Source organism: Erinaceus europaeus, unplaced genomic scaffold (genome assembly GCF_950295315.1).
Source record: "Erinaceus europaeus unplaced genomic scaffold, mEriEur2.1 scaffold_621, whole genome shotgun sequence".
NCBI lineage: Eukaryota > Metazoa > Chordata > Mammalia > Eulipotyphla > Erinaceidae > Erinaceus > Erinaceus europaeus.
This window is the reverse complement of record NW_026647521.1, coordinates 40,001-63,960: the sequence shown is the minus strand read 5'-3', so window position 1 is coordinate 63,960 and position 23,960 is coordinate 40,001. Positions and strand designations below refer to the sequence as shown.

Sequence of the window (23,960 nt, the reverse complement as noted above, 5' to 3'; positions counted from 1 at the left end):
TTAGAAACAGGTTGTGGCATGGTCTGGGAGGTAGCACTGTGATAAAGCTTTGGACTCTCAAGCATGAGGTCCTGAGTTCAATCCCCGACAGCACATGTGCCCGACTGATGTCTGGTTCTTTCTCTCTCCACCTATCTTTCTCATTAATAAATAAATAAAATCTTTTTTTAAAAAAAAGAAACAGAAATAGGCTGTGGGATTCTGTTTCTTGTTTTTTTTTTTTTTTAAATATCTATTTATTCCCTTTTGTTGCCCTTGTTGTTTTATTGCTATTGTAGTTATTACTGTTGATGTTGTTGATGTCGTCGTTGTTGGATAGGACAGAGAGAAATGGAGAGAGGAGGGGAAGACAGAGAGAGGGAGAGAAAGACAGACACCTGCAGACCTGCTTTACCACCTGTGAAGTGACCCCCCTGCAGGTGGGGAGCCGGGGGCTCAAACTGGGATCCTTGCGCTTTGCGCCACGTATGCTTAACCCGCTGTGCTACCGCCCGGCTCCCGTTTGTTTTTTATGAGTCTGTGTGCATCAGTTCTCTAGATCCCACATCTGAGTGAAGCCATCTGGCAGCTGTCTCTCATTGCTTTGCTTATTTCACTAAGCATCATCACCTTCAGTTCCACCCATTTTAGCCCAAAGGACACAATATAATATTTTTGATGGCAGAGTAATATTCCTTCTTTTTTTAAAAAAAATTATTATTTAGAGACAACCAGAAATTTAGAGGGAAAGAGGAAAGAGAGAGAGAGAGAGAGAGAGAGAGAGAGAGAGAGGGAGAGGGAGAGGGAGAGGGAGAGAGACCTGCTTCATCGCTTGTCAAGCTTTCCCCCTGTAGGTAAAGACCTGAGGCTTGAACATGGGTCCTTGTGCGCTGTGATGTTTGCACTTAACCTGGTGCACCACCGCCTGGCCCCTCCGTAGCTCCCGTACCCAGTCCTCTGATGACGGCCATCCGGGCTGCTCCCACACTTTGGCTGCTGTGAACATACTCTGAGTCAGAGTCCCTATGTCCCTTGGATAAATGCCTGGCGTGGTATTGCTGGCTCCTAAAATTCCCTTTTTCCTGCAGCCTGTCTTCACCAGAGACCTGCAGAGCCTTCAGAATTCAGCCCAGCTGCTCCCTGGGATGGGAGCCGCCACCATCAGCACCAGCACCTTCCCTATCACCAGTACTGTCCTCCTCTCCACCGACATCACCATCACCGTCACCCTCACCGCAGAAGATTTTTTTTAAATTATTTTCCCTTTTGTTACCCTTGTTTTTTAAATTTTTGTTGTAGTTATTACTGTTGTTGTTATTATGTCATTGTTATTAGGATGTCATTGTTTTTGATCATTGTTGTGGTTATTATAGTTCTTATTGATTTCATTGTTGTTGGATAGGACAGAGAGAAATGGAGAGAGACGGGAGGAGGGGAAGACAGAGAGGCGGAGAGAAAGACAGACACCTGCAGACCTGTTTCACTGTCTGTGAAGCGACTCCCCTGCAGGTAGGTGAGGAGCCTGGGGCTCGAACCAGGATCCTTACGCCGGTCTTTGTGCTTTGCGCCACCTACTCTTAACCTGCTGTGTTACCGCCTGACTCCCAGCAGCTTTCCTTATGAAGGTGTTTTATATTCTCTTTCGCTGTGAGTGACCCTGGACATTCTGATACCAGGTCATAGGCTGAGCTCCTGGAACCTACTACTCAGTCTAGGATTACAAGACTCCCCAGAGATGACAAGGAACAACTCACAGGTCCGAAGGAACACCCCAGATCACAGACTGCACCCCCAGATCACAGACTGCACCCCAGATGACAGACTGCACCCCAGGTCACACACTGTACCCCCAGATCACAGACTGCACCCCAGATCACAGACTGCACCCCAGATAACCGAATGCATCCCCAGATCAGAGACAGCACCCCAGATCACAGACTGCACCCCAGGTCACAGACTGCACCCCAGATAACCGAATGCATCCCCAGATCAGAGACTGCACCCCAGATCACAGACTGCACCCCAGGTCACAGACTGCACCCTCAGATCACAGAATGCACTCCCAGATCACAGACTGCACCCCAGATCATAGACTGCACCCCAGATCACAGATTGTACCCTGTTGTATGCTTTACATTGAGTTCTAGTTCTCCCCCGCCAAGAGAATTGGATCAGTCCAGTTAGTTTCGCGGGTCCGCTTGGCCCCGCCCCAAGGAACCCCGCCAGAGATCCAGAGTTCCAGAGTTGCAGAGTGAGAGAGAGTGCTTGCGCCGCCGCAAAGAGACAGCAGAGTTTTGTTTCGTGATTAGTTTGTCTTAGTTTATGAATCGTTGCTCCTGAATAAAGAAATACAGCTTCCCTGTCCAGCCGTTGTCTCCGCGTCTCTGTTACCCGCCCGTGAAGCTAGCCCGGCCAGCTAGAGCCTCCGAATTTTAATGGCGCCCAACGTGGGGCTGACCTGCGCATCTCTCAGATAAGTAAAGACAATTTGGCTACCTATACACTATGGCCTTCTCTTCTGCTTGTGAAGAGATTTCCAAAGACCTCTGCTCTTTCTTCACGAGACTGTTTTGCTGTTTCTGGAACATTTATCTCTTGACCACTCTGTGGTTTCCACTCGCTGGGGCGAACTCAGAACAGCCAGCGGGAATAGCCAGCGGGCGGGAGGCGAGGCGCGGAGCTGCTGTTTCCACCTGGTTAAACAGCCAGCCAGCTGGCTGCGCCTAGACAACCCCGCGCACCGCGCCCGCAGCCCCGCAGCCCCGCAGCCCACAGGAGGCTGACGCCAGCCCGCAGGAGGCTGACGCCAGCACGCAGGAGCCTGATGCCACCACGCAGGAGCCTGATGCCACCACGCTGGAGCCTGATGCCAACGCGCAGGAGCCCGATGCCAATATGCAGGAGCCCAATGCTACCATGCAGGAGCCCGATGCCACCACACAGGAGCCCGACGCCAACACGCAAGAGCCCGAGGCCAGCCCACAGGAGCTGGCTCTCCACCGCGTGGCGCAGGGCACTGGACGTGTGATCCCTCCACGCTGCTCGGCCACTGCGAGCAGGGCAGCAGACATGGCAGGGCCATGGGGCAGGGCCGCGGTGGCCTATCATGGTCACCACCCCTGGGCACCTAGGCCCACGCCTTCTACAAAGCTGGCCCGCCTGCCCTCTTGCTATAAATTCTGGAACGATCCCGGACCTCCCGGACCCCCGGGCTCCCTGACGAAACTGGGCACACAAGATCTCCAGCCGCTGGTCCAGTCTGAAGGCAGACAAGCTGGAGTACGCAGAGATTTGTGCAGAGATCGCAATCTGCAATTCCTAGAAGTGAAGCTGCGAGGGAAGCCACCTCCGGATGGTGAACCTCACCCCCCCAACAACTAAGACAGTACAGATTTAAATTCGTGTTTAAAATGACATGTCTTAGTAACAAAGGTTTCTCTCCTTGTGTATTAATGACCATTATGTGTATGTTTAAAGTTTGGTAAACAGTAACATTAAGGCTAAATTCTTACTAGACAAAGTTAAATGAAAAAGGTTTTCAACGTAATTCTCATAAAGATAAAATTAACTTATATTTAAAGTCTGAGGTAAAAATTAGTTAACAATCAATATATTTTAACTAAGTTGGTCTAAACAAAAGGTTAAATAGACTTGTTGATATGTAAAACTCTCCATTACCTTCTCTATTAGAAATGGTAGATCGCACAATGGCTATGCTAATTATTCTCATGCCTGAGGTTTCCTTTCCTGACTCCATCTTGAATGGGTGTAACAAAAGGTTAAAAGATGTTGTTGCTATGTAAAAGTCTCAAATTCCTTCTCTATTAGAAATATGCTAATAACAAGTTTTGTTTCATAGTAAGTAAATTGCAGCCAGCTGCCTTTGGGACTCTAGGCCGTTCCCCACCCCCATGCAAATGCCCGTCAAGAAAGTACGCCCCCCAGAGGCAAGAAATGTTTTTTTAAGCTGATAAAGTTTTGCCCACAGAGGCAGAAATGGCCCCCTCAGGCCTTCCCTTGGCAGCACACTGGTTCTTGTTACTTGCTTACATGTTTCTCCATGTTTGTGCCAGTTTCTTTTTTAAAAATGCCTGTATGATAGAGGTTTCTGTTCACCCCACACCCTTGATACTGTAGTCATTTAGTTAAAAAGAAAAGGGGGAATTGTTGTATGCTTTACATTGAGTTCTAGTTCTCCCCCGCCAAGAGAATTGGATCAGTCCAGTTAGTTTCACGGGCCCGCTTGGCCCCGCCCCAAGGAACCCCGCCAGAGTTCCAGAGTTCCAGAGTTTCAGAGTTCCAGAGTTGCAGAGTGAGAGAGAGTGCTTGTGCCGCCGCAAAGAGACAGCAGAGTTCTGTTTGGTGATTAGTTTGTCTTAGTTTATGAATCGTTGCTCCTGAATAAAGAAATACAGCTTCCCTGTCCAGCCGCTGTCTCTGCATCTCTGTTACCCGCCCGTGAAGCTAGCCCGGCCGGCTGGAGCCACAGAATTTTAACAACAGTACCCCAGATCACAGACTGCAAACCAGATCACAGACTGCACTTCACATCCCAGACTGCACCCCCATGTCACAGACTGCACCCCAGGTCACAGACTGCACCCCAGATCACGGACTGAACCCCCAGATCACAGACTGCACCCAAGATCACAGACTGCACCTCAGATCACAGACGGCACCCCCAGATCACAGACTGCACCCCCAGATCACAGACTGCACCCCAGATGACAGACTGCACTCCAGATCTCAGAATGCACCCCCAGGTCACAGACTGCATCCCAAATCACAGACTACATACCAGATCACAGACTGCACTTCACATCACAGACTGTACCCCAGATCACAGACTGCACCCCCAGATCACAGACTGCACCCCAGATCACAGACTGCACCCCCAGATCACAGACTGCACCCCAGATCACAGACTGCACCCCCAGCTCACAGACTGCACCCCAGATCACAGAATGCACCTCCAGATCACTGACTGCACCCCAGATCACAGACTGCACCTCCAGATCACTGACTGCACCCCAGATCACAGACTGCACCCCCAGATCACAGACTGCACCCCAGATCACAGACTGCACCCCCAGATCACAGACTGCACACCAGATCACAGACTGCACCCCCAGATCACATACTGCACCCCCAGATAACAGACTGCACCCCCAGATCACAAACTGCACCTCCAGATCACTGACTGCACCCCAGATAACAGACTGCACCCCTAGATCACAGGCTGCACCCCCAGCCCACCATCCCCAGGCAGGGCACCCTGCAGGATAAGGTTGCATCCAGTTAGCGCTATGGACTGTTTATGGGAATCAGCAAGTGAGGAAACAGTCACCGGGAGAAAGGACACACAGACAGGACCCAGGAGCTGCCCTGAAGGGAGGTAGAGGGATCCCTGTCAGAGTAAAGACTCCTCAGAGACTGTCTGTGGGGAAAATGGGGATTGGGGAGTGGGAGGGAGAGTGGCCCCCAGGCATGCCAGGTGTGGACTGGTCGCATTCAGAAGGGCTGGAGGATGAGCCGGCAGCTGGACTCACACTCCCCTGTTGGTATGCATGAGACCCTTTCTGTTTCATTTGGTTTAAATCCCCCCTGCTTAACACTATTCTATTTACATAACCACTTCATTCTATTTACATAACCACTGTTAACAAGTACCACCCTCCCTCCAGGGCATTGGTGGTTCAGTGATAGGATTCTCACCTGCTCCGCCCCCTCCTTGTCACACCCTGATCCCCTCCTTGTCACATTCTGATTTTCACCAGTCACTTTTCTCTCCACCCTCTCTATGTCACATCCTGTTTCCACCCTACTTGGCAAGTATATAATAAAGACAGCATTGTGAGTTTTACAGTACTTGAGTTTAGCTTAGCTCATCTTAGATTGTGCTGCGTCCTGCATGAATAAAGAGATACTGCCTACAGCTCAACCATGAGTCCCTGGTTGTCTGTTACCTGCCTGTGAAGCCAGCCCGGCGAAAACAACATAACTCGTCGAAAACAACATATGGCACCCAACGTGGGGCCAGACCTGCGCAACTCCCAGATAAGTGAAGACTTTGCCTACTTATGCACTATGGTCTTCTCTTCTACTTATGAAGAGGTTTGCCAAAGCCTCTACTGTTTCATCATGAGACAGTTAGTCTGTCTCTGGAACATTTTACTCTGGGCCACATTTCGGTTCCCTGACCGGGAACTTTGGTTTCTTATGATCGGGATCATAGAGCTTGGGAGATGCACGGAGATTTCTCCTTGGACTTTCTGGATTCCCTCTCCCATGTTTCCTGAGGAGAAGGACTACATTTTGCTCCGGGCCACAGTTTGGTTCTTTATGACTGTGATTGTAGACCTTGGGATATGCATGGGGATTTCCCCTGGGACTTTCTGGACTTCTTCTCGCGTGTTTCCCGTGGAGAAGGACTACTCTAATTTGAAGAACATTCTCGAGTACCCTGGCAGTTCCCAAGTATGGAGACACGTGGTTAGTTCTACTCTCCTGATTGGATTCTTTCTTCGATGGGAAGACACTTTTAAAAATGGGTGCCTGAAGCAATCCAGCAGCAACAGTCAGAAGCACCCTAAATGGAATTTCGAGGAGCTTTTTGGACTAGGACGCCCTCCGGGGACTCTTAATCCTACATGGTGAGATCTTGATAATCTGGTTCAAGTTGCGTTTCATAAGAGAATGATTTGAATGACTGAATTTTTGTTTGACATTGACTTAAAAAAAAATGCTGGACGCAGCCATGATTTCTAGAGACATCCAGAAACAATCCAAAAAATTGTTTTTTCCCTCCTTTGATTTCTCTTTTACATCTTGACATGAATCTGAAACATTTAATCCTGAAAAATGTATGAGTTATGGGTGGGGCAGATAGTGCAATGATTATGTTAATTATTCTCATGCCTGAAGCTTTTAACCGTGGTTCTTCTGTTTACCTTTCCACATTTTATTGAGTTTAAACTGTTTAAACAACCTTAAAATCATACTAGAAAGGACTTCCAATTTTAATGGAGTTATCAATTATAGTAAACTTCTAATCTGCTACAAGTTTTGTTTGACAAGTAAGTGAATTTCAGCTGTCAAAGTCTTCACATGAAAAAGCATCTACTCAAATGAAAATTTCTGGAAATCCATTTGGACCCCTGTTCTCTGACATTGCCCCTGGAAACCAATGATGAGACCTGGCACGACCTGAAGAAACAGATTCACAGACTCCAAAGCTCACTCTCTACGAAAAAGCAGAATTCTGGTGGCTGACATTCCCCATCGAGACAGACGTGCAGCGTTTCATCCTCCGGCATTTTCTTCTGTGGTCAGCTACTTTGGACTGACACCTCCATCGGACTTACTGGTACACACCGCTGTGTTTCTCAAAGACTAACTTCAGCCAATTGCCTTGAGACTTTATAGACCATGTCCCCTCGCCTGCAGGCTCTTCCCCAGAGGCAGAAAACTCCCCCTCCTTATTAGGTTATGCCCACAGAGGCATGAAGAGCCCCAAGAGGCAAGAGATGCCCACAGAGGCAGGAAACGCCCTTTGAGGCAAGAGATACCCCCAGAGGCATGAAGCGTTCCCAGAGGCAAGAAATGCCCTTTCGCCTGCTAGGCCTTGCCCTTTGAGGCAAGAAAAGCTCCCCTTGGCATCATGCTGGTTATTGATGCTCACCTATTTTGTTTTCCATGTCTTATGCCAGTTCTTTTGAAAACGCCTGTACGATATAGGTTTCTGTTCACCCCACAATGGCCATTAGTTAAAAAGAAAGGGGGAATTGTTGGTATGCATGAGACCCTTTCTGTTTCATTTGGTTTAAATCCCCCCTGCTTAACACTATTCTATTTACATAACCACTTCATTCTATTTACATAACCACTGTTAACAAGTTCCACCCTCCCTCCAGGGCATTGGTGGTTCAGTGATAGGATTCTCACCTGCTCCGCCCCCTCCTTGTCACACCCTGATCCCCTCCTTGTCACACTCTGATTTTCACCAGTCACTTTTCTCTCCACCCTCTCTATGTCACATCCTGTTTCCACCCTACTTGGCAAGTATATATAAAGACAGCATTGTGAGTTTTACAGTACTTGAGTTTAGCTTAGCTCATCTTAGATTGTGCTGCGTCCTGCATGAATAAAGAGATACTGCCTACAGCTCAACCATGAGTCCCTGGTTGTCTGTTACCTGCCTGTGAAGCCAGCCCGGCGAAAACAACATAACCCGTCGAAAACAACACTCCCCAAGTCCCCAGCTTCTGTCATGGCTGGGTCCTCACTGGCCTGGCTCTGGCAGCCTGGCAAAGGGTCCTATTTGTCGTTCTGTGCCATGGCAGCGGGACCAAGGACAACAGAAGCCTTGTTCCAACCAAGACTCCATGGCCTCTCCCCCCTGGTCAGGCCCTCAGGAACCTTCTGATCTCTAAAGGCTCCTGGTGACCAGCCTGTCCAGGCTTCTGCCCTAAGGGCTCCTGGACCTGGTCTAGCAGCAAGGTGCTTGCAGGAGCCAATCCAGAGGAGATGTAGGGCAGAACCATTAACACTGGTCTTAAAAAGATCTTTAATAACACTGTGTCCCCACAGAAGACTAGCCATTGGTGTTTAGTACAGTTTTATACACACACACACACACACACACACACACACACACATTATAGTTGTTGTTGGTGGTGGTGGTAGTGATAGGGTGTGTGTGTGTGTTTGGCCTCCAGAGTTAACGCTGGGCTCGGTGCCTGCACCATGAATCCACCGCTCCTGGAGGCCATTCCCCCCCCCTTTTGTTGCCCTTGTTGTTGTAGCCTTGTTGTGGTTATTATTGTTATTGTTGATGTCGTTCATTGTTGGATAGGACAGAGAGAAATGGAGAGAGGAGGGGAAGACAGAGAGGGGGAGAGAAAGACAGACACCTGCAGACCTGCTTCACCGCCTGCGAAGCGACTCCCCTGCAGGTGGGGAGCTGGGGTCTCGAACTGGGATCCTTCTGCCGGTCCTTGTGCTCTGCGCCACGTGCGCTTAACCCCCGGTGTTACCACCCAATTCCTGGCATACTCACTTCTAAGAGTGCCTTCAACTCCTGGCAGAATCGAATGCTCTGAACCACTATGCACACAGCTGTGAGGACTGGACAGACAGACACCCCCGTATTTGGAACTGGGGGGCAGGGAGACAAGGATGGGTTAGATGAATGTGGAGCTTTGCAGGCTCCCGGCTCTCTCTCTGCGGGACTTAATCAGTCAGCAACTTTGGAAGCTGGCACGAAATGACGCAGGGTCCCTGGGGCCTCCATTCTGGTCCTGGCTGGGGACACAGAAGAAGGAGTGTCCATCAATTCCTCTGGAGGTTTGCGGCTGAGGCCTGGGTGCAGCCAGCTGTCCCTGCGGGCTGGCTGTTTTGCCCATGGGGCCCGGGCTGCTGGCTTCGAGCTGTAGCAATTTCAGTGAGCAGCTGTGCAGTGACACCTTGGGGCGCCCCAAGAGAGTCAGTCCGAGGAGTGACGCCCACAGGACCTGACACCTCCTCCCTTTAATATTGATGTCACGGTGCTGTGATGAAAACTTGTCAACTGACCTCCCTTGGTAAACGAAGCCTCGCTCCCCAATGGCAAACGGGAGAAAGTCTACTTAAATAATGTGCTTTGGAGAGAGAGAGGCCCAGGGCCTGGCCCCCCGCCCCCACCCTCGGCCCCTGTTCGGAGGCTTCATGCATTTTTCAGAGCCTGTGGGTGCCACAGCCCTGTGGCCGCTTGATGGGCTTCAGACACGTGTGAGGCCCGAAGCGGGGTTCAGTGCCACTGTGTCCGCTCAGAACCCTTTGGAAACAAAGCCCTGTCCATCTTTCTGTCTGCAACCTTCTGCATCTCTTCTTCCTTTTAATTTTTTAATGGAGAGGGACTAATGGCTTACAGTCAGCAGTAAATACAGTTGTTGGTCCACGTGTAACATTTCTCAGTTTCCTGCAAAACACTCTCCCCCGCCCACCCAGGTCCTCCTCCACCATCCTGTTCCAGGGCCCGAACACCCCACCCACACCCCAGAGTCCTTGACTTTGGTGCAGTAAACCAGACCCAGCCCCAGTCCTGCTTGGTGTTTCCCCGTCTGTTTTTATTTCTCCACTTCAGTCCATGAGTGAGATCATCCCATCTTCCTCCTCTTTCTGGCTGATGTCACTTCACAGGATTCCTTCAAGCTCCATCCAAGACGAGGTGAAGAAGGTGAAGTCATCATTTTAATAGCTGAGTAGTATTCCACTGTGTATCTAGACCACAGCTTGCTCAGCCACTCATCAGCTGTTGGACAACTGGGTGGCTTCCAGGTTTTTGCTGTGACACGTTGTGCTGCTGTGAACACAGGTGCACACAGATCTTTTCAGATGGGTGTGTTTGGTTCCTTAGGATATATCCCCAGGAGCGGAATTGCAGGGTCATAGGGCAGGTCCATTTCTAGCCTTCTGAGACTTCTCCAGACTGCCCTCCACAGAGGCTGGACCCAGCGACATTCCCATCAGCAGTGCAGGAGGGTTCCTTCTGCATCTCCACTTTGGTGAAGATTCTGTCCATGTCTTCTCCCCATTTCATTTTTTTTACTTATTATTTATGAGTTTAGTGGATTCTTTATTTCTCTGGGTTGCTATCCCTTTATCTGATATATGATATGTCAAGATCACCACTAAAATAAATGCTTTGGGAAAAAATCAAATCAAATCTCCAGACACCAAAAAAAAAAAAAAGAGGGGGGGGGGAGTCAGGCGGTAGCGCAGCGGGTTAAACGCAGGTGGCACAAAGCGCAAGGACCGGTATAAGGATCCAGGTTCGAGCCCCCGGCTCCCCACCTGCAGGGGAGTCGCTTCATAGGCGGTGAAGCAGGTCTGTAGGTGTCTTTCTCTCCCCCTCTCTGTCTTCCCCTCCTCTCTCCATTTCTCTCTGTCCTATCTAACAACGATGACATCAGTAACAATAATAACTTCAATAACAATAAAAACAACAAGGGCAACTAAAGGGAAAATAAGTAAATAAATAAAATTCCAAAAAAGAAGCCATAATTTGTGATATTCAATAAGGACCTTTAAGTCTTTTTAAAACTTTTAAAATATTTATTTATTTATTCCCTTCTATTGCCCTTGTTTTATTGTTGTAGTTATTATTGATGTCATTGTTGTTGGATAGGACAGAGAGAAATGGAGAGAGGAGGAGAAGACAGAGAGAGGGGGAGAGAAAGACAGACACCTGCAGACCTGCTTCACCGCCTGTGAAGCGACTCCCCTGCAGGTGGGGATCGGGGGCTCAAACCGGGGTCCTTAAGCCAGTCCTTGCGCTTTGCGCCCATGTGCTTAACCTGCCCTGCTACCACCTGAGTCCCGGACCTTTAAGTCTTAAGCCCACAAGTCCATCATGTATTTTCCAGTAATAAATTTCCAATACAATCTGTCAATTAAAAAAAGTCTGGTTTTCCTGAGGCGCAGAAGGACAGAAAGTCTAGCCAGGCATCCTGACTGGCTCAGAACCAGTGGCCTTAGGGGGCTTCTTTTTTTTTTTTTTGCCTCCAGGATTATCATAGGGGCTCGGTGCTGGCACTATGAGTCCACTATTTCTGGTGACCATTTTTTCATTTGATTGAGTAGGAAGAAGAGAAATTGATAGAGGAGGGGGAGATAGAGAGGGAGAAAGAAAGAGAGACACCTGCAGATCTGCTTCACTGCTTGTGAAGCAACCACCCTGCAGGTGGGAAGTGGGGACTCGAACCAGGATCCTTGTGCTTCGTACTATGTGTGCTTATGTGTACTGGTGCACCACCACCCACTCCACCCCACCCTCACTTAGGGACTTTCTGCGGGGAGGAGTCCCTGAGGGTCAGAGCTGCCCCCATGTGGGGTCCACAGGGAACCACAGACAGACAGACAGACAGATACCTGCTGAGGGTGCCCCTGCCACGTAAGAGGTGTGCAGACCCTTCTCTGTGCCCCTGTGTCTGCTGAGACCCCCACAGGAGACCTGAGCTCTAAGGGAGGGAGGGTTCTGGGCAGAGGAAGCCGACTTTCAGAGGAAGTCAGAGCCCAGTGTAGAAGCCGGGCTGACTCTTGGGAGCTCCCAGAATGAGGGTCACTGTTGCTTGCTGCCCTGTGTGCCCTGGGCCTCTAAAAGGAACTGCAGCCCCAGCTAACGATGTCAGACTAGGCTGGGGAGATAGCACCGTGGAGACGTGGGGAGACTTTAGTGCCTGAGGCTTCCAGGTCCCAGCTTCAATCCCCAGCACCACTATAACCCAGAGCTGAAGAGCGTTCTGGTAGTAATTTTTAAAATATATATATTAAAAACCATCAAGCTCCTGAGAAATGTTGCGCATGCCTAGACTACATTTTACTGTGTGTAGGGAACTTGTGAGGATATGGCTGAGCATGGAGAGACAGGATGGGGGCCTGGATGGCACGACCATTCTATTGGCCTCTCTCCACCACAGCATGGAGGAAGATGACCACCAGGAAATATCGCCTCTGTCTGCCTCACAAAGACTCTGCATGCAGCCCATTTCCTTGTTCCCAAACCAGAGGGTTTGTTTACTCAGAGGTTAATGGAAGTTCATCTTCCTTGATCACATACGACCCACAGATCATTGTTCTGCTCTGTCAAACAGTAACTAGGAGCATTCTCCTTACTCCTCCACCCCACTCCGGTCCCTTTAATCTTCCATGATCTGTCTTGTCTCTGCCCTTAAGACCCCTCTCTGTCTGCTGGTTATTGATAACCCTATTTCCCTCGTCCTTTTGATCAATCAAAGCCCTTGCTCAACATTTGCTAGGAATGCTCTGACCTTTTCCCAACCCCTCACCTCTCTTTGCCACCTTTCTCCCCAACCCTATATGGAATGGACAACTTGCTTCCTCCTACGACCGCTTACAAACCTGGCTTTGCTGTTTAATAAATGGACTGCTATCAGACACAAGACCCCGGGGCATCTCTTGTCTCAGCTGTAGCACTGGACACTGAGTGAGTCCCATGGGCTCACTCCTGCTGCCTCAACATTCTCCTAGACCCCTGCAATGGGTACGCAACAGGGCAGGTACGCCGGGAGTCAGTGCCTGAGAAGACGCCTCCCCACGAACAAGCATGGCAACTGTGGACTGTAAATCACTAATCCTCCTCCCCATAAAGAAAAAAAAAAAGAGGAAAAATGTCTAACTCAGCAGCTCTGCTGAGAGAAGAGAAGACTCCGTTTCCCTAAAGCCCTTGTGAAACAAAGAGAAGGAGCAAGATCCACCAAGGAGGAGGGGAGGCAACTCTGCATAGAGCCGGGACCCCATCAGGCTCACATTCCCATCTGGGACATGAGGCATAGGGAGGAGAAGGACGGACCTTGGCTGGACCTTGCCGAGGCATCGAACTGTACAGACGTCTCCGGGCCAGGCTGACAGGACGGCACTAGCTGCCAGCTCGCCCGGTGCAGAGCTCCAGGCTGGAGAATCCGCAGGTGCAGACTAGCAGGCAGCTCCGGGCCGTTCTGGTTAAGGGTGAGCCGCAGCCCCACACCGGCCCACTGAGAGGGACAGACATCTGCCTCTGGCACCGGCACCAAGCTCCTTCCGGCTTCCCTGAAGCGTTTAGGCAGAGAACAGGCAGTGGGCTCTTCTGCCGGACCCGCCAGCTTTCTCCAGCCCTTGCCTTCTGATGTCTGCTTTTGTTTTAGAGCAGAAATCAGAGAGATATAAATCCCTTTATTTTACCTTGGGCTGGAAGGTGGAGAAAGACTTAGATGCCCTCTGGTGTTTTACTAATCATTTCTGATTTATTTGTTCTGCTTTAATCGGTGAGCTAGTCTTACCATTATCACAGCATGGTCCACCCATCCACCCATCCATCCATCCATCCATCCATCCACCCATCTACCCACCCATCCACCCATCCACCCATCCACCCATTCATTGACTTGCATTAAATACCAACTACATACTGAGCACAGCTTGAGGGATACAGTCACGCCAGACAGTCATTTTAGAATATTTCTTGAAAACTCACATACCTCACTACTGCTGTCTAATTTCTGCTGGACCCGGAGAGAGAAGTCTGAAGGTGACAAAAGATAGCCTGACTGGTTTAGCTTGACAACTACGTCCACACAGTTTAGAGGCTGGGGGGGGGGGGGGGGGGCACAGATGCGAAGGAACAACCGAAACAGAACCAGTGGTGGGGAGAGGGGGTCACAGGGGGAGACGCTGGTCCCCCCAGAACCACCAGGGCACACAGCCCTGCAGCCACTGGTCAGGCCACCAGGCCACCGAGTGACGGTGGACGTGGATGCCCTGCCCTTCCCTGCCCCACCTGGGCCGCCCGGACAGGGATGAGGTGTCCCCCACAGCCACCAGATGTCCCCACCACTAACGGGAGACCGGGACGGCCGGGATGGGTCTCGAAGCCGCAGAACGAAGCCTCGGCAGGCGCCCGGCGCAGATGCCCTCCCCACCTGCCCCCAGGTGCCCGGCGACCCCTCACCTGGCCGGTGCGCCTTGGGGACGGCCATGTTCATCACGCGGCCTGCGTCCTGAGGTTTGGGGGGGGAGGCGGTGAAGCGGCAGATGCCCGACTCGGACGGGGTGCTGGAGGTCAGGCTGTCCGTGTACTCGTTGGTGCCCGCCGTCAGCTGCTCCGAGGACGTGTCGGAGATGAAGCATTCTGTGATGGTGAACTTGGCGTGCCTCAGCTGCTCCTCCATCTTGGCGTGCTCGTAGGCCCGCGCCAGCTCCTCGTAGGTGGACGACGCGCTCTCCGTGGACACCATGCTGCTGCGCGCGCGGTCTGCGGGGACAGGGGCCGCTCAGCCCACAGACAGACAGACAGACACAGTCCGACCTGCAGGGAGGTCGCTTCACGAGTGGTGAAGCAGGGCTGCGGGTGTCTCTCTCCTTCTCCCTCTCCCTCTCCATGTCTCTGTCCTGTCCAATAACAGACAGACAGACAGACACAGGCGGGATCCCGCCGCCTCTGCCGGCCGGCCGCACCACCCCGCTCTGCTTCCTGGGGGAGACTTCTTCACAGGGGTGCCGGCAGGCGGGTGAGGGGGTTGCACCCTGTGTGCAAGGACCTGGGTTCGAGCCCCGGCTCCTCACTTGGGGGGGGGTGGGCTGCATAAGTGGTGAAGTGGGTCCGCGGGTGTCTGTCTGTCTCTCCCGCCTCGATCTCTCCCTCCTCTGTCAGTTTCTTGTATATCAAATAAAAAGGTAGGGAAAAACAAAACGAGGGGACTGGGAGGTGACACACTTGGCTGAGAGCACAGGTTACAGTGTGCAAGGTCCTGGGTTCGAGCCCCTGCCCCCCACCTGCAGGAGGGAAGCTTCAGGCTGGGTGAGGCGAGCCTGAAAGTATCGCCCTGTCTCCCGCTCCCCTCACAGTCTCTCTGTCTCTGTGCCATGAAATAAACAAGTGCATTACTGACAAAGAATTAATACAATAATAAAAAGTCCCGAGGCTGCAGAGAGAGGCCGGCAGTTGCCGAAACAAGGCCAAGTCCAGCTAAAGGGGAGACCACACACTGGTGGGGGCCCCAGTCAGCACTGTGAGGCTCTTGGGTCCCAGGTTCAAGCCCCGACCCCACCATAAGCCAGAACTGATCCAGAGCTGATGGGGGCCTGGTCTCTCAGACTCTCACCAGAGCAAACAGACCACCAAGTACACACACCCCCACACACAAACACACAGACACACATACACACACACACACAGACAGACACACACAGAGATACACATACAGACACACACACACCTACATAGATACACACACTGACACACACACTCACAAACACACTCAGACACAGACACATATACACACAGGCACACACAGTGACACACACAATCACAACCACACACTCACATGCACACTCATACACACACACTGACATACACACACATACTCACAGACACACACACATGTACACACACTCACACTCACACACTCACACACATGCACACACACACTCACACACACTTACACACACTCAGACACCCCCTCACACTCACTCACACACACACTCACACACCCACACTCACACTCACACACCCACACACACACACTCACACACAGACACAGACTCACAATCACACACTCACACTCTCACACACACTCACACACTCACACTCACACACACACTCACACACACTCACTCACACACACACACTCACACACACTCACACAGACAGACACAGACTCACAATCATACACTCACACTCTCACACACACTCACACACACACTCACTCACACACACTCACACAGACAGACACAGACTCACAGTCACACACTCACACTCTCACACACACACTCACACACTCACTGCTCTGTCCTCCTGCCTCTGGCGATACGGACCTGGGTTCCAGCCCCCAGTCCGACCTGCAGGGAGGTCGCTTCCCAAGTGGTGAAGCAGGGCTACGGGTGTCCCTCTCCTTCTCCCTCTCCCTCTCCCTCTCCATTTCCCCCTGTCCTCTCCATTTCTCTGTCCTGTCAAATAACAGACAGAAAAATAAAAAGGGAAAAATGGCCGCCAGGAGCTGTGGATTCACAGTAATGACCACGGTGGCGACAAAAGCAGAGTATCTCCATCTGCAAACCCTGCTGCGGGTCCAAGGAGCCCGGGGTGGGGGGTGCTCGTGCCCCTGCGGTGGAAGATGAGGGACGCTTCCTCCTGCCTGGTGCCCGGTGGGAAAACCAGGCCCCGCACCCCAGGGGCGCCCAGTGGAGGGGGTGCTGTGCTGGGGGCCTGCGGCTCTCCTGCCTCCTGACAGGGGAGGGTCTTCAGAGAAACACCGCAACTCGCAGGCAGGCTCAGACCTCTCTGTGCTCTTCACTCTTTAATCTGGGTTGGAGCAATGCTAAGGCCTCTCCCCGCCTCTCCCCTCTTCCTCCCACCCACCCCCCTCTCTCTCTCTCATTTCCAGAGTGTACAAGTGGAATTTCACCCCTCCTGGCCAACTCTTTTGTTCAGATGTTCTATACAGAGACAGAGAGAGAGAGAGAGAGAGAGAGAGAGCAGTAGAGATATCATGGCACCAGAGCTTTCCCCAGGGCCGGGGCATTCAACAGGTGGTGCCAGGGCTCAAACCCAGGCCTGGTACCTGGCAAAAATGGATGTTGTGACCAGTAAGCTACCTCTCTGACCTCATTGAACTTTAAAAAAAGTCTCTCTCTCTTCTTCTCTCTTCTCTCCCTCTCCATCACTGAGATAGAGAAACACAGGGCTGAATCTTTGCCTCCTTGCAGAGGCCGGGCTTTTGGCATTTCTGGGGCCCTGGGCGCCTTTGCTGCTGCCCCGCTATACTGGTTCCTGTTTCAAAAAGGCTCAAAGGGGCCCGAGGGACCGGGAGGAAACTTCCAGGGTGGAGCTCAGGCCATGCTGCGTGGGAGGCCTGGGCTTGAACCCTGGCGCCCCACGGAAGGTACCAAGGCACCAGGGGAAGCCCCAGCACTGTAATGCCTCTCCCTCTCCACTCTAGTTCCCTTACTCCAACTTTCTAGCCCTTTTCTCAACTCTGACATCATTTTCCCAGACACTATTTTTGTCCACCTCCATGCCAGCTACCAAACTCAGGCAAAAACTACTGGAGTCATGAGCCCCCTGGTACATACTGAAAATAGACGTCCCGGCTTCTTTTTTATCCCCCCCCCCCCCAAATCCTAATTCCCGCCTGCTCTATTTTACTTTTATTTCCTGATTATTAGACATTTTGTTCTGCTTTATGTCTTACGGCCTTTCAGCCACCAAGTTGCAGGGGCTGCCATGATGCCAACCTGACCTCCCTGGGCAGACGCCCTCCCCCGTGTGTCCTGGAGCCTCCCCTCCCCAGAGCCCTGCCCCACTAGGGAAAGACAGAGACAGGCTGGGGGTGTGGATCCACCTGTCAACACCCATGTCCAGCGGAGAAGCAGTGACAGAAGCCAGACCTTCCACCATAAAGAATTTAGGTCCAGAATGTTGCATTTCTTATAATATCATTTTTTAACATTTTTTTTTTTTTTAGCACTGCTGAGCTCTGGCTTTTGGTGGTGCAGAGGACTGAACCTGGGACTTCAGAGCCTCAGGCATAAGAGTCTCTTAGCATAACCATTATGCTATTTACCCCTGCCCAACATTTTTTTTTTAATAATAATAAAATATTTTGGTCCATACCCATGTCTGTGAGCTTGGGAGAACCACTGCAGTTTCCAGTGGAGGGAATGGGGACACAGAGCTCTGGTGGTGGGAACGGTGTAGAATTAGACCCATTATCCCATAATCTTGTAAATCAATATTAAGTTACAAATAAAATATAATAAAATAAAAAATAAAGGCATGGGCAGTCTGGGCAGAGAGTGGTGGTCTGGCCACCCCCACCACAGACAGCAACGGGGTCCCAGGGGTGCTGCCCACCCACCTGTGTCCTGCGAGGGGCTGACGCTGTAGCTGTCACTCTCCTTGTCCATGGAGCCGGCGGCCCGCGGCGTGGGCAGCCTCCAGTCCGTGGTGAGCGTGTGGGCCGAGATGGTGGGATGCGGCCTGTTGAGGGTCCACTGGCTGGCATAGCGGCTCCTGGCTGCCGTGGGCCCGGCCTTGGCGTTCCTCCGCGTGGTGGGATCTGGTGGGGGGGGGGCAAGAGCAGCGTACAGCTGTGCCACAAAGCTTGGGGGGGGGGCGGAGTACCCCCTGTGCAGTCCTACCCAGATACACCTTGCTGGGGCTGTGCCTCCAGGAAGCCCTCCAGGACTGCCCCTGTCCCGGCTGCAGTGTCCTTTCTCAGCCGGGCTGGTGCCTTCACATGACAGCTGAGCGTTTAGAAAAGCCCTGTGCGGGCATGACGCCTGGGTTCACCTGGGGACCGCAGGCGTCACCAGGAGGTAGACACCCCAGAGCTGTGGCCCGGCGTTCTGTCTCTTCTCTAATTTTCATTTTCAGAGACAGATAGTGAGTGAGAGACCGGAAGAGACCACAGCACCAAAGCTTCCTTCAAGGAAGTGGAGGCCGGGCTCCAACCTGGGCCCTGCAGAGGACTAAGCAGTGCACTCAAGCTCTGAACATTAAAGGTGCTTCCCATCTTGCCAGTTTCTAGTGAGCGGACTCTGCGGGCAGGGGGAGACAGCACAGTGGTTCTGCAAACAGACTCTCATGGCTGAGGCCCTGAGGTGCCAGGCTCGATCCCCAGCACCACTGTCAGCCAGAACTGAGCAGGGCTCTGGAGTGGGGAGGGGGGGGAATCAAGTCACTGGAGTTTGAACCTCCTTTCCCCTCCCTCCTGTAAGGCTGGGCGAGGCACTGCCTGGCAGCCAAGTCCACAGACTCCACGCCCAGGACCATCGGATTCTGAAGGCTCCTTCCAGGCCTGCTCTGCCCAACTTCTCCTAAGAAGGCCCTGCTGGAAGAGCCTCTCCACTCTGACTGGAATGTAGAGGAGGCTCCCTGCCCCTCCAGGTGTGAGTGGTAAGGGCAGCTTTTTCTGCTGAGAGGTCCTGGGAGCAAGGAGCAGCATTCTCTGGGGGGAAGGGGTGCTGGGAGACGGACCTCCGGACCTCCACTGCTTCCCTCTCTTCCAGGCTCTGAGGACCTGCTATGCTGAGCTCACACATGGAGCTTGTTATTCAGATGTTAATGAGTCTCTGCCAGCGCCACACAGCCCCTTATGTAAGTTTCCTGGGCTCTCAAGTTCCCATCTGCCCCTGGGGAGCAAGTGCCAAGGGGGCGAGGGGCTGGGCCACAGAGCCCCACCAGGGACACAGGACATCCCCAAGCCCTCCTGGCCTTTCTTCCTGTCCAGCTAGTGGGGAGACACTGTCCCTCAAATAAGTCCTTCTCTCACCAGGACCGGGACCGGGACCGGGACCGGGACCGGGACCAGGACCAGGACCAGGACTGCACCCTGCAGCACAAAGGCCCCAGGCCCTGCTCCCAGCCAGAGCTCTCTCCCCTCCCCCTGCTGTGGACATGGGGAGCTCTGACCTGCCTGAGTGCACCCCAGGTACAAGGTTCTGTGTTCCCCTTGCTCAGCTCAAACCCAGCACCCTGGAGGTGGAATTATCTATGGGCAGAGGCCTGGAGTGTTTGAGGCATTATTATTATTATTATTATTATTATTATTTTAATTGCCACCAGGGTATCACCTGACGCTGTTGACTGGCTACAGAAGAAGGGCAAACGCTAGAGGAAGAAACTGGAGCTTGGCGCAGGCATGATGAATAACTTTCTCCCCCCGGCAGACATTTTTGTTCCTTTTTAAAACAAATTTTAATTTCTTATACTTAATAGGAGGGAAATTGAGAAATTTTAATTTCTTATACTTAATGGTGAGAAATTGAGAAGGGAGGGGAGACAGAATCTGTTTACATCACTGCTTTACCACTCCTGAAGCTTGCCCCTGTAGGTGGGGCGTGGAGGCTTGAACCCAGGTCCTTGCACATGGTGATATGTGCGATTAATCCAGGTCGCCTGCCCCTGCCTGACACATTTTTAAAACTTAAATCATTTTTTTTTTTTTTTTGCCACCAGGGTTACACTGGGCTTGGTACCAGCACTATAAAGTCACTGTTCCTGGTGGGGCAGTTTTCCTATTTTTATTTTAATTTGACACAATAGAGAAACTGAGAGAGGAGGGGGGAGTTAATGAGAGAGACACCTGCAGCCCTGCTTCACCTCTGGGACTGGGGCTCGAACCCCGGTCTCACACCTGGTGCTGCGTGTGCTCAGTCTGCTGTGTGGTTGCCAGGCCCTGGCTGGCACAGTTCTGCAAAGACTGAGGCGAGCTGCTCCCTGGCTCCTGAGCTGAGCTCTGCCCTGGAGGGTGTCCTCACCCGACCAGAGCCCGAGAGCCAGGCTCCTTCCCTGCAGGGCGGAGGTTATGTGCCCCGACTGACTTTCTGGCAGCAGCCTTGCTGAGCAGAAATGACTGACTCCCAGCCCTTCCTTCTGCGTGGGGTCTGAACCCAAATTAAGCTTCTGCCTCTGGAATCCAATTATTTTCATTATCCTGACTTTCGGATCAGAGAGGATCTGGTGGGGAATAAGGTTACGAAACGCTTCACGTGCTCCTGTGGAGGTTTAACCTGCTTCCCTGTCGGTAGGTATCCCAGGCCTGGGGGAGGGGGCACTCAGCGCTGGATGGGAGCTTGCCAGCTCTCACATGGGGGGGATGGCAGCCCGGAATGTTCCTCCTTCCTTCCTTCCTTCCTTCCTTCCTTCCTTCCTTCCTTCCTTCCTCCTTCCTTCCTTTCTTCCACCACCAGAATTATCACTGTGGCTTATTGTTGGTGACCATTCCTCTCTTCTCAGGACAGAGTGGAATTGAAGGTGGAGGGAGATAGAGCAGGAGAGAGAGAGAGAGAGAGAGAGAGAGAGAGACCTGCAGCCCTGCTTCACCTTTCCTGAAACGTCCCCCCTGCAGGTGGGGGGTGGGGACTTGAACCCAGGTCCTGTGCACTCTACACGGTGTGCCACCACACGGCCACCAGGCCTGGACGTTTCAACCACTGAATACACATGTTCTTTCAGGAGCTGAAGACAGATGCTGGGTGGTCCTCACCTGCAACCAGGACCCGCCCCACACCCACACACACAAACACACCCCCACACCCTCCCACCCACACACACACACACCCATAAACACCCCCCCACACCCCCACACCCACACACACGCCCACCCCCACACCCACACACACACACACAGACACCCCCCCACACACAAACACACCCCCACACCCCCCCACACCCACCCACACACACGCCCACCCCCACACCCACACACACACACAGACACCCCCACACCCCACACACACATACACACACACCCCCCACACACCCCCATACACACCCACACCCCACACACACCCCCACACACCCCCACCCACAAACACACCCCCACACCCCCCACACCCACACCCACACACACACCCACACACACCCCACACCCACACCCACAAACACACCCCCACACCCCTCCACACACACACCCCCACACACCCACACCCACAAACACACACACACCCCCACACACCTACACCCACAAACATACACCCACACCCACAAACACACACCCACACCCCCCCACACACACCCAAACACACCCCCACACACCCCCACAAACACACACCCCCACAAACACACCCCCACAACCCCCCACACACCCCCCAACACATCCCCACACCCCCCACACACCCACACACACACCCACACACCCACAAACACCCCCCCACACCCCCCACACACACACCCACACTCACCCACACCCCCCCACACACCCACACCCCCACACACACCCACACCCCCCACACACACACCCACACCCCCCCACACCCACAAACACACACCCACACCCCCCACACACCCACACCCACACACTCACCCCCCCCCACACACACACACCTGTTGGTATGCATGAGACCCCTTCTGTTTCATTTGGTTTAAATCCCCCCTGCTTAACACTATTCTATTTACATAACCACTTCATTCTATTTATATAACCGCTGTTAACAAGCACCTCCCTCCAGGGCATTGGTTCAATCCCCACTGTTTCATGATATGTTTTTCCTCCACCCCCCCTCCTTGTCACACTCTGATTGTCACCAGTCACTTTTCTCTCCACCCTCTCTATGTCACACCCTGTTTCCACCCTACTTGTCAAGTATATATAAAGACAGCATTGTGAGTTTTAGAGTACTGTACCTTGAGTTCAGCTTAGCTCGTCTTAGATTGTGCTGCGTCCTGCATGAATAAAGAGATACTGCCTACAGCTCAACTATGAGTCCCTGGTCGTCTGTTACCCGCCCGTGCCCGTGAAGCCAGCCTGGCGAAAACAACCTAACCCGTCGAAAACGACACACACCCGCACACCCACACCCCCACCATTCTGGTTGATGAAGAGGAGTCACATGCTGCTTGGAAAGACTCCGTGACTCCTGCTAAAGCCATTCCCGAGCCTGTGCACTAACCACTTGGCCTCCTTCTAACTGTTGTGTCTGTCCCAGGGCAGGTGTCAAGGAGACAAGTCTCAGGTGTCTCCCAGAAGCATTTCCTGGGCCATGGAGACAGCCCCGTCTGCTAGAGCACCTGCAGGCAGGTGCTGGTGTGTCTGTCCCTCTCCCTCTCCCTCTCTAGCTCCCTCTCTCCTCTCCATTTCTGGCTGTCTCTATCCAAGAAATAAAGAAAATAAAATTAATTAAACAAAGAACAAAAGGGGTGGAGGGCTGGTCAGCAGGAGTGGCAGAGGCAGGCAGAGTGGTGGCGAGGGTGGCCTTGGGGTGAGTCATCTCTGGGCCTGGGCACAGGGGAGGAGCAGACAGCATCCGCCAGGACTGGATTCCAGAGATGCCCCCTCTGCCTCCATGGGAGAAATGAAAGGGTCTTAATCCGCACAGTGTGGTCCCCCGGGTGGGGTGGTGCATAATGAAAAACATACACAAACAAACCACAACTGTTGTATGCTTTACATTGGGTTCTAGTTCTCCCCCGCCAAGAGAATTGCATCAGTCCTGTTAATTTCACGGGCCCGCTTGGCCCCGCCCCGGAGGAACCCCGCCAGAGTTCCTGAGTTTCAAAGTAAGGGAGAGGGTTCCTGAGTTGGAGAGTTTCAGGGTTACAGAGTAAGAGAGAGTTCCACAGTGGAAGAGTTTCAGAGGGTTCCCCAGTACGAGAGTTTCAGAGTTCCAGAGTTGGAGAGTTTCAGGGTTACAGAGTAAGAGAGAGTTCCATAGTGGAAGAGTTTCAGAGTTAGAGGGCTCCTGAGTTACAGAGTAAGAGGGAGTGCTTGCGCCGCTGCAAAGAGACAGCAGAGTTCTGTTTGGTGATTAGTTTGTCTTAGTTTATGAATCGTGGTTCCCGAATAAAGAAATACAGCTGCCCTGCCCAGCCGTTGTCTCCGCGTCTCTGTTACCCGCCCGTGAAGCTAAACCGCCCGGCCAGACCCTCCGAAATATTAACAACACACAACACAAACCCAGAGGGTTTTCCCTAATCCTTTTCTGCAGGTGCTGAGGGAACATCC

General features: G+C 52.4%; 1 protein-coding gene across 1 annotated transcript in view; it reads right to left on the bottom strand.

Annotated features, from left to right (window-relative positions):
• The window catches only part of LOC103124879 (cell adhesion molecule DSCAM), a gene marked incomplete at its 5' end in the record, with an annotated part of 66,052 nt that overhangs the window by 5,123 nt on the left and 36,969 nt on the right, over positions 1-23,960 (bottom strand). Inside the window, 2 exons of the mRNA XM_060184105.1 lie at positions 14,465-14,767; positions 18,372-18,572. Of these exons, the coding sequence (XP_060040088.1) occupies positions 14,465-14,767; positions 18,372-18,572 (504 nt within the window). The remainder of the gene's footprint in view (positions 1-14,464; positions 14,768-18,371; positions 18,573-23,960) is intronic.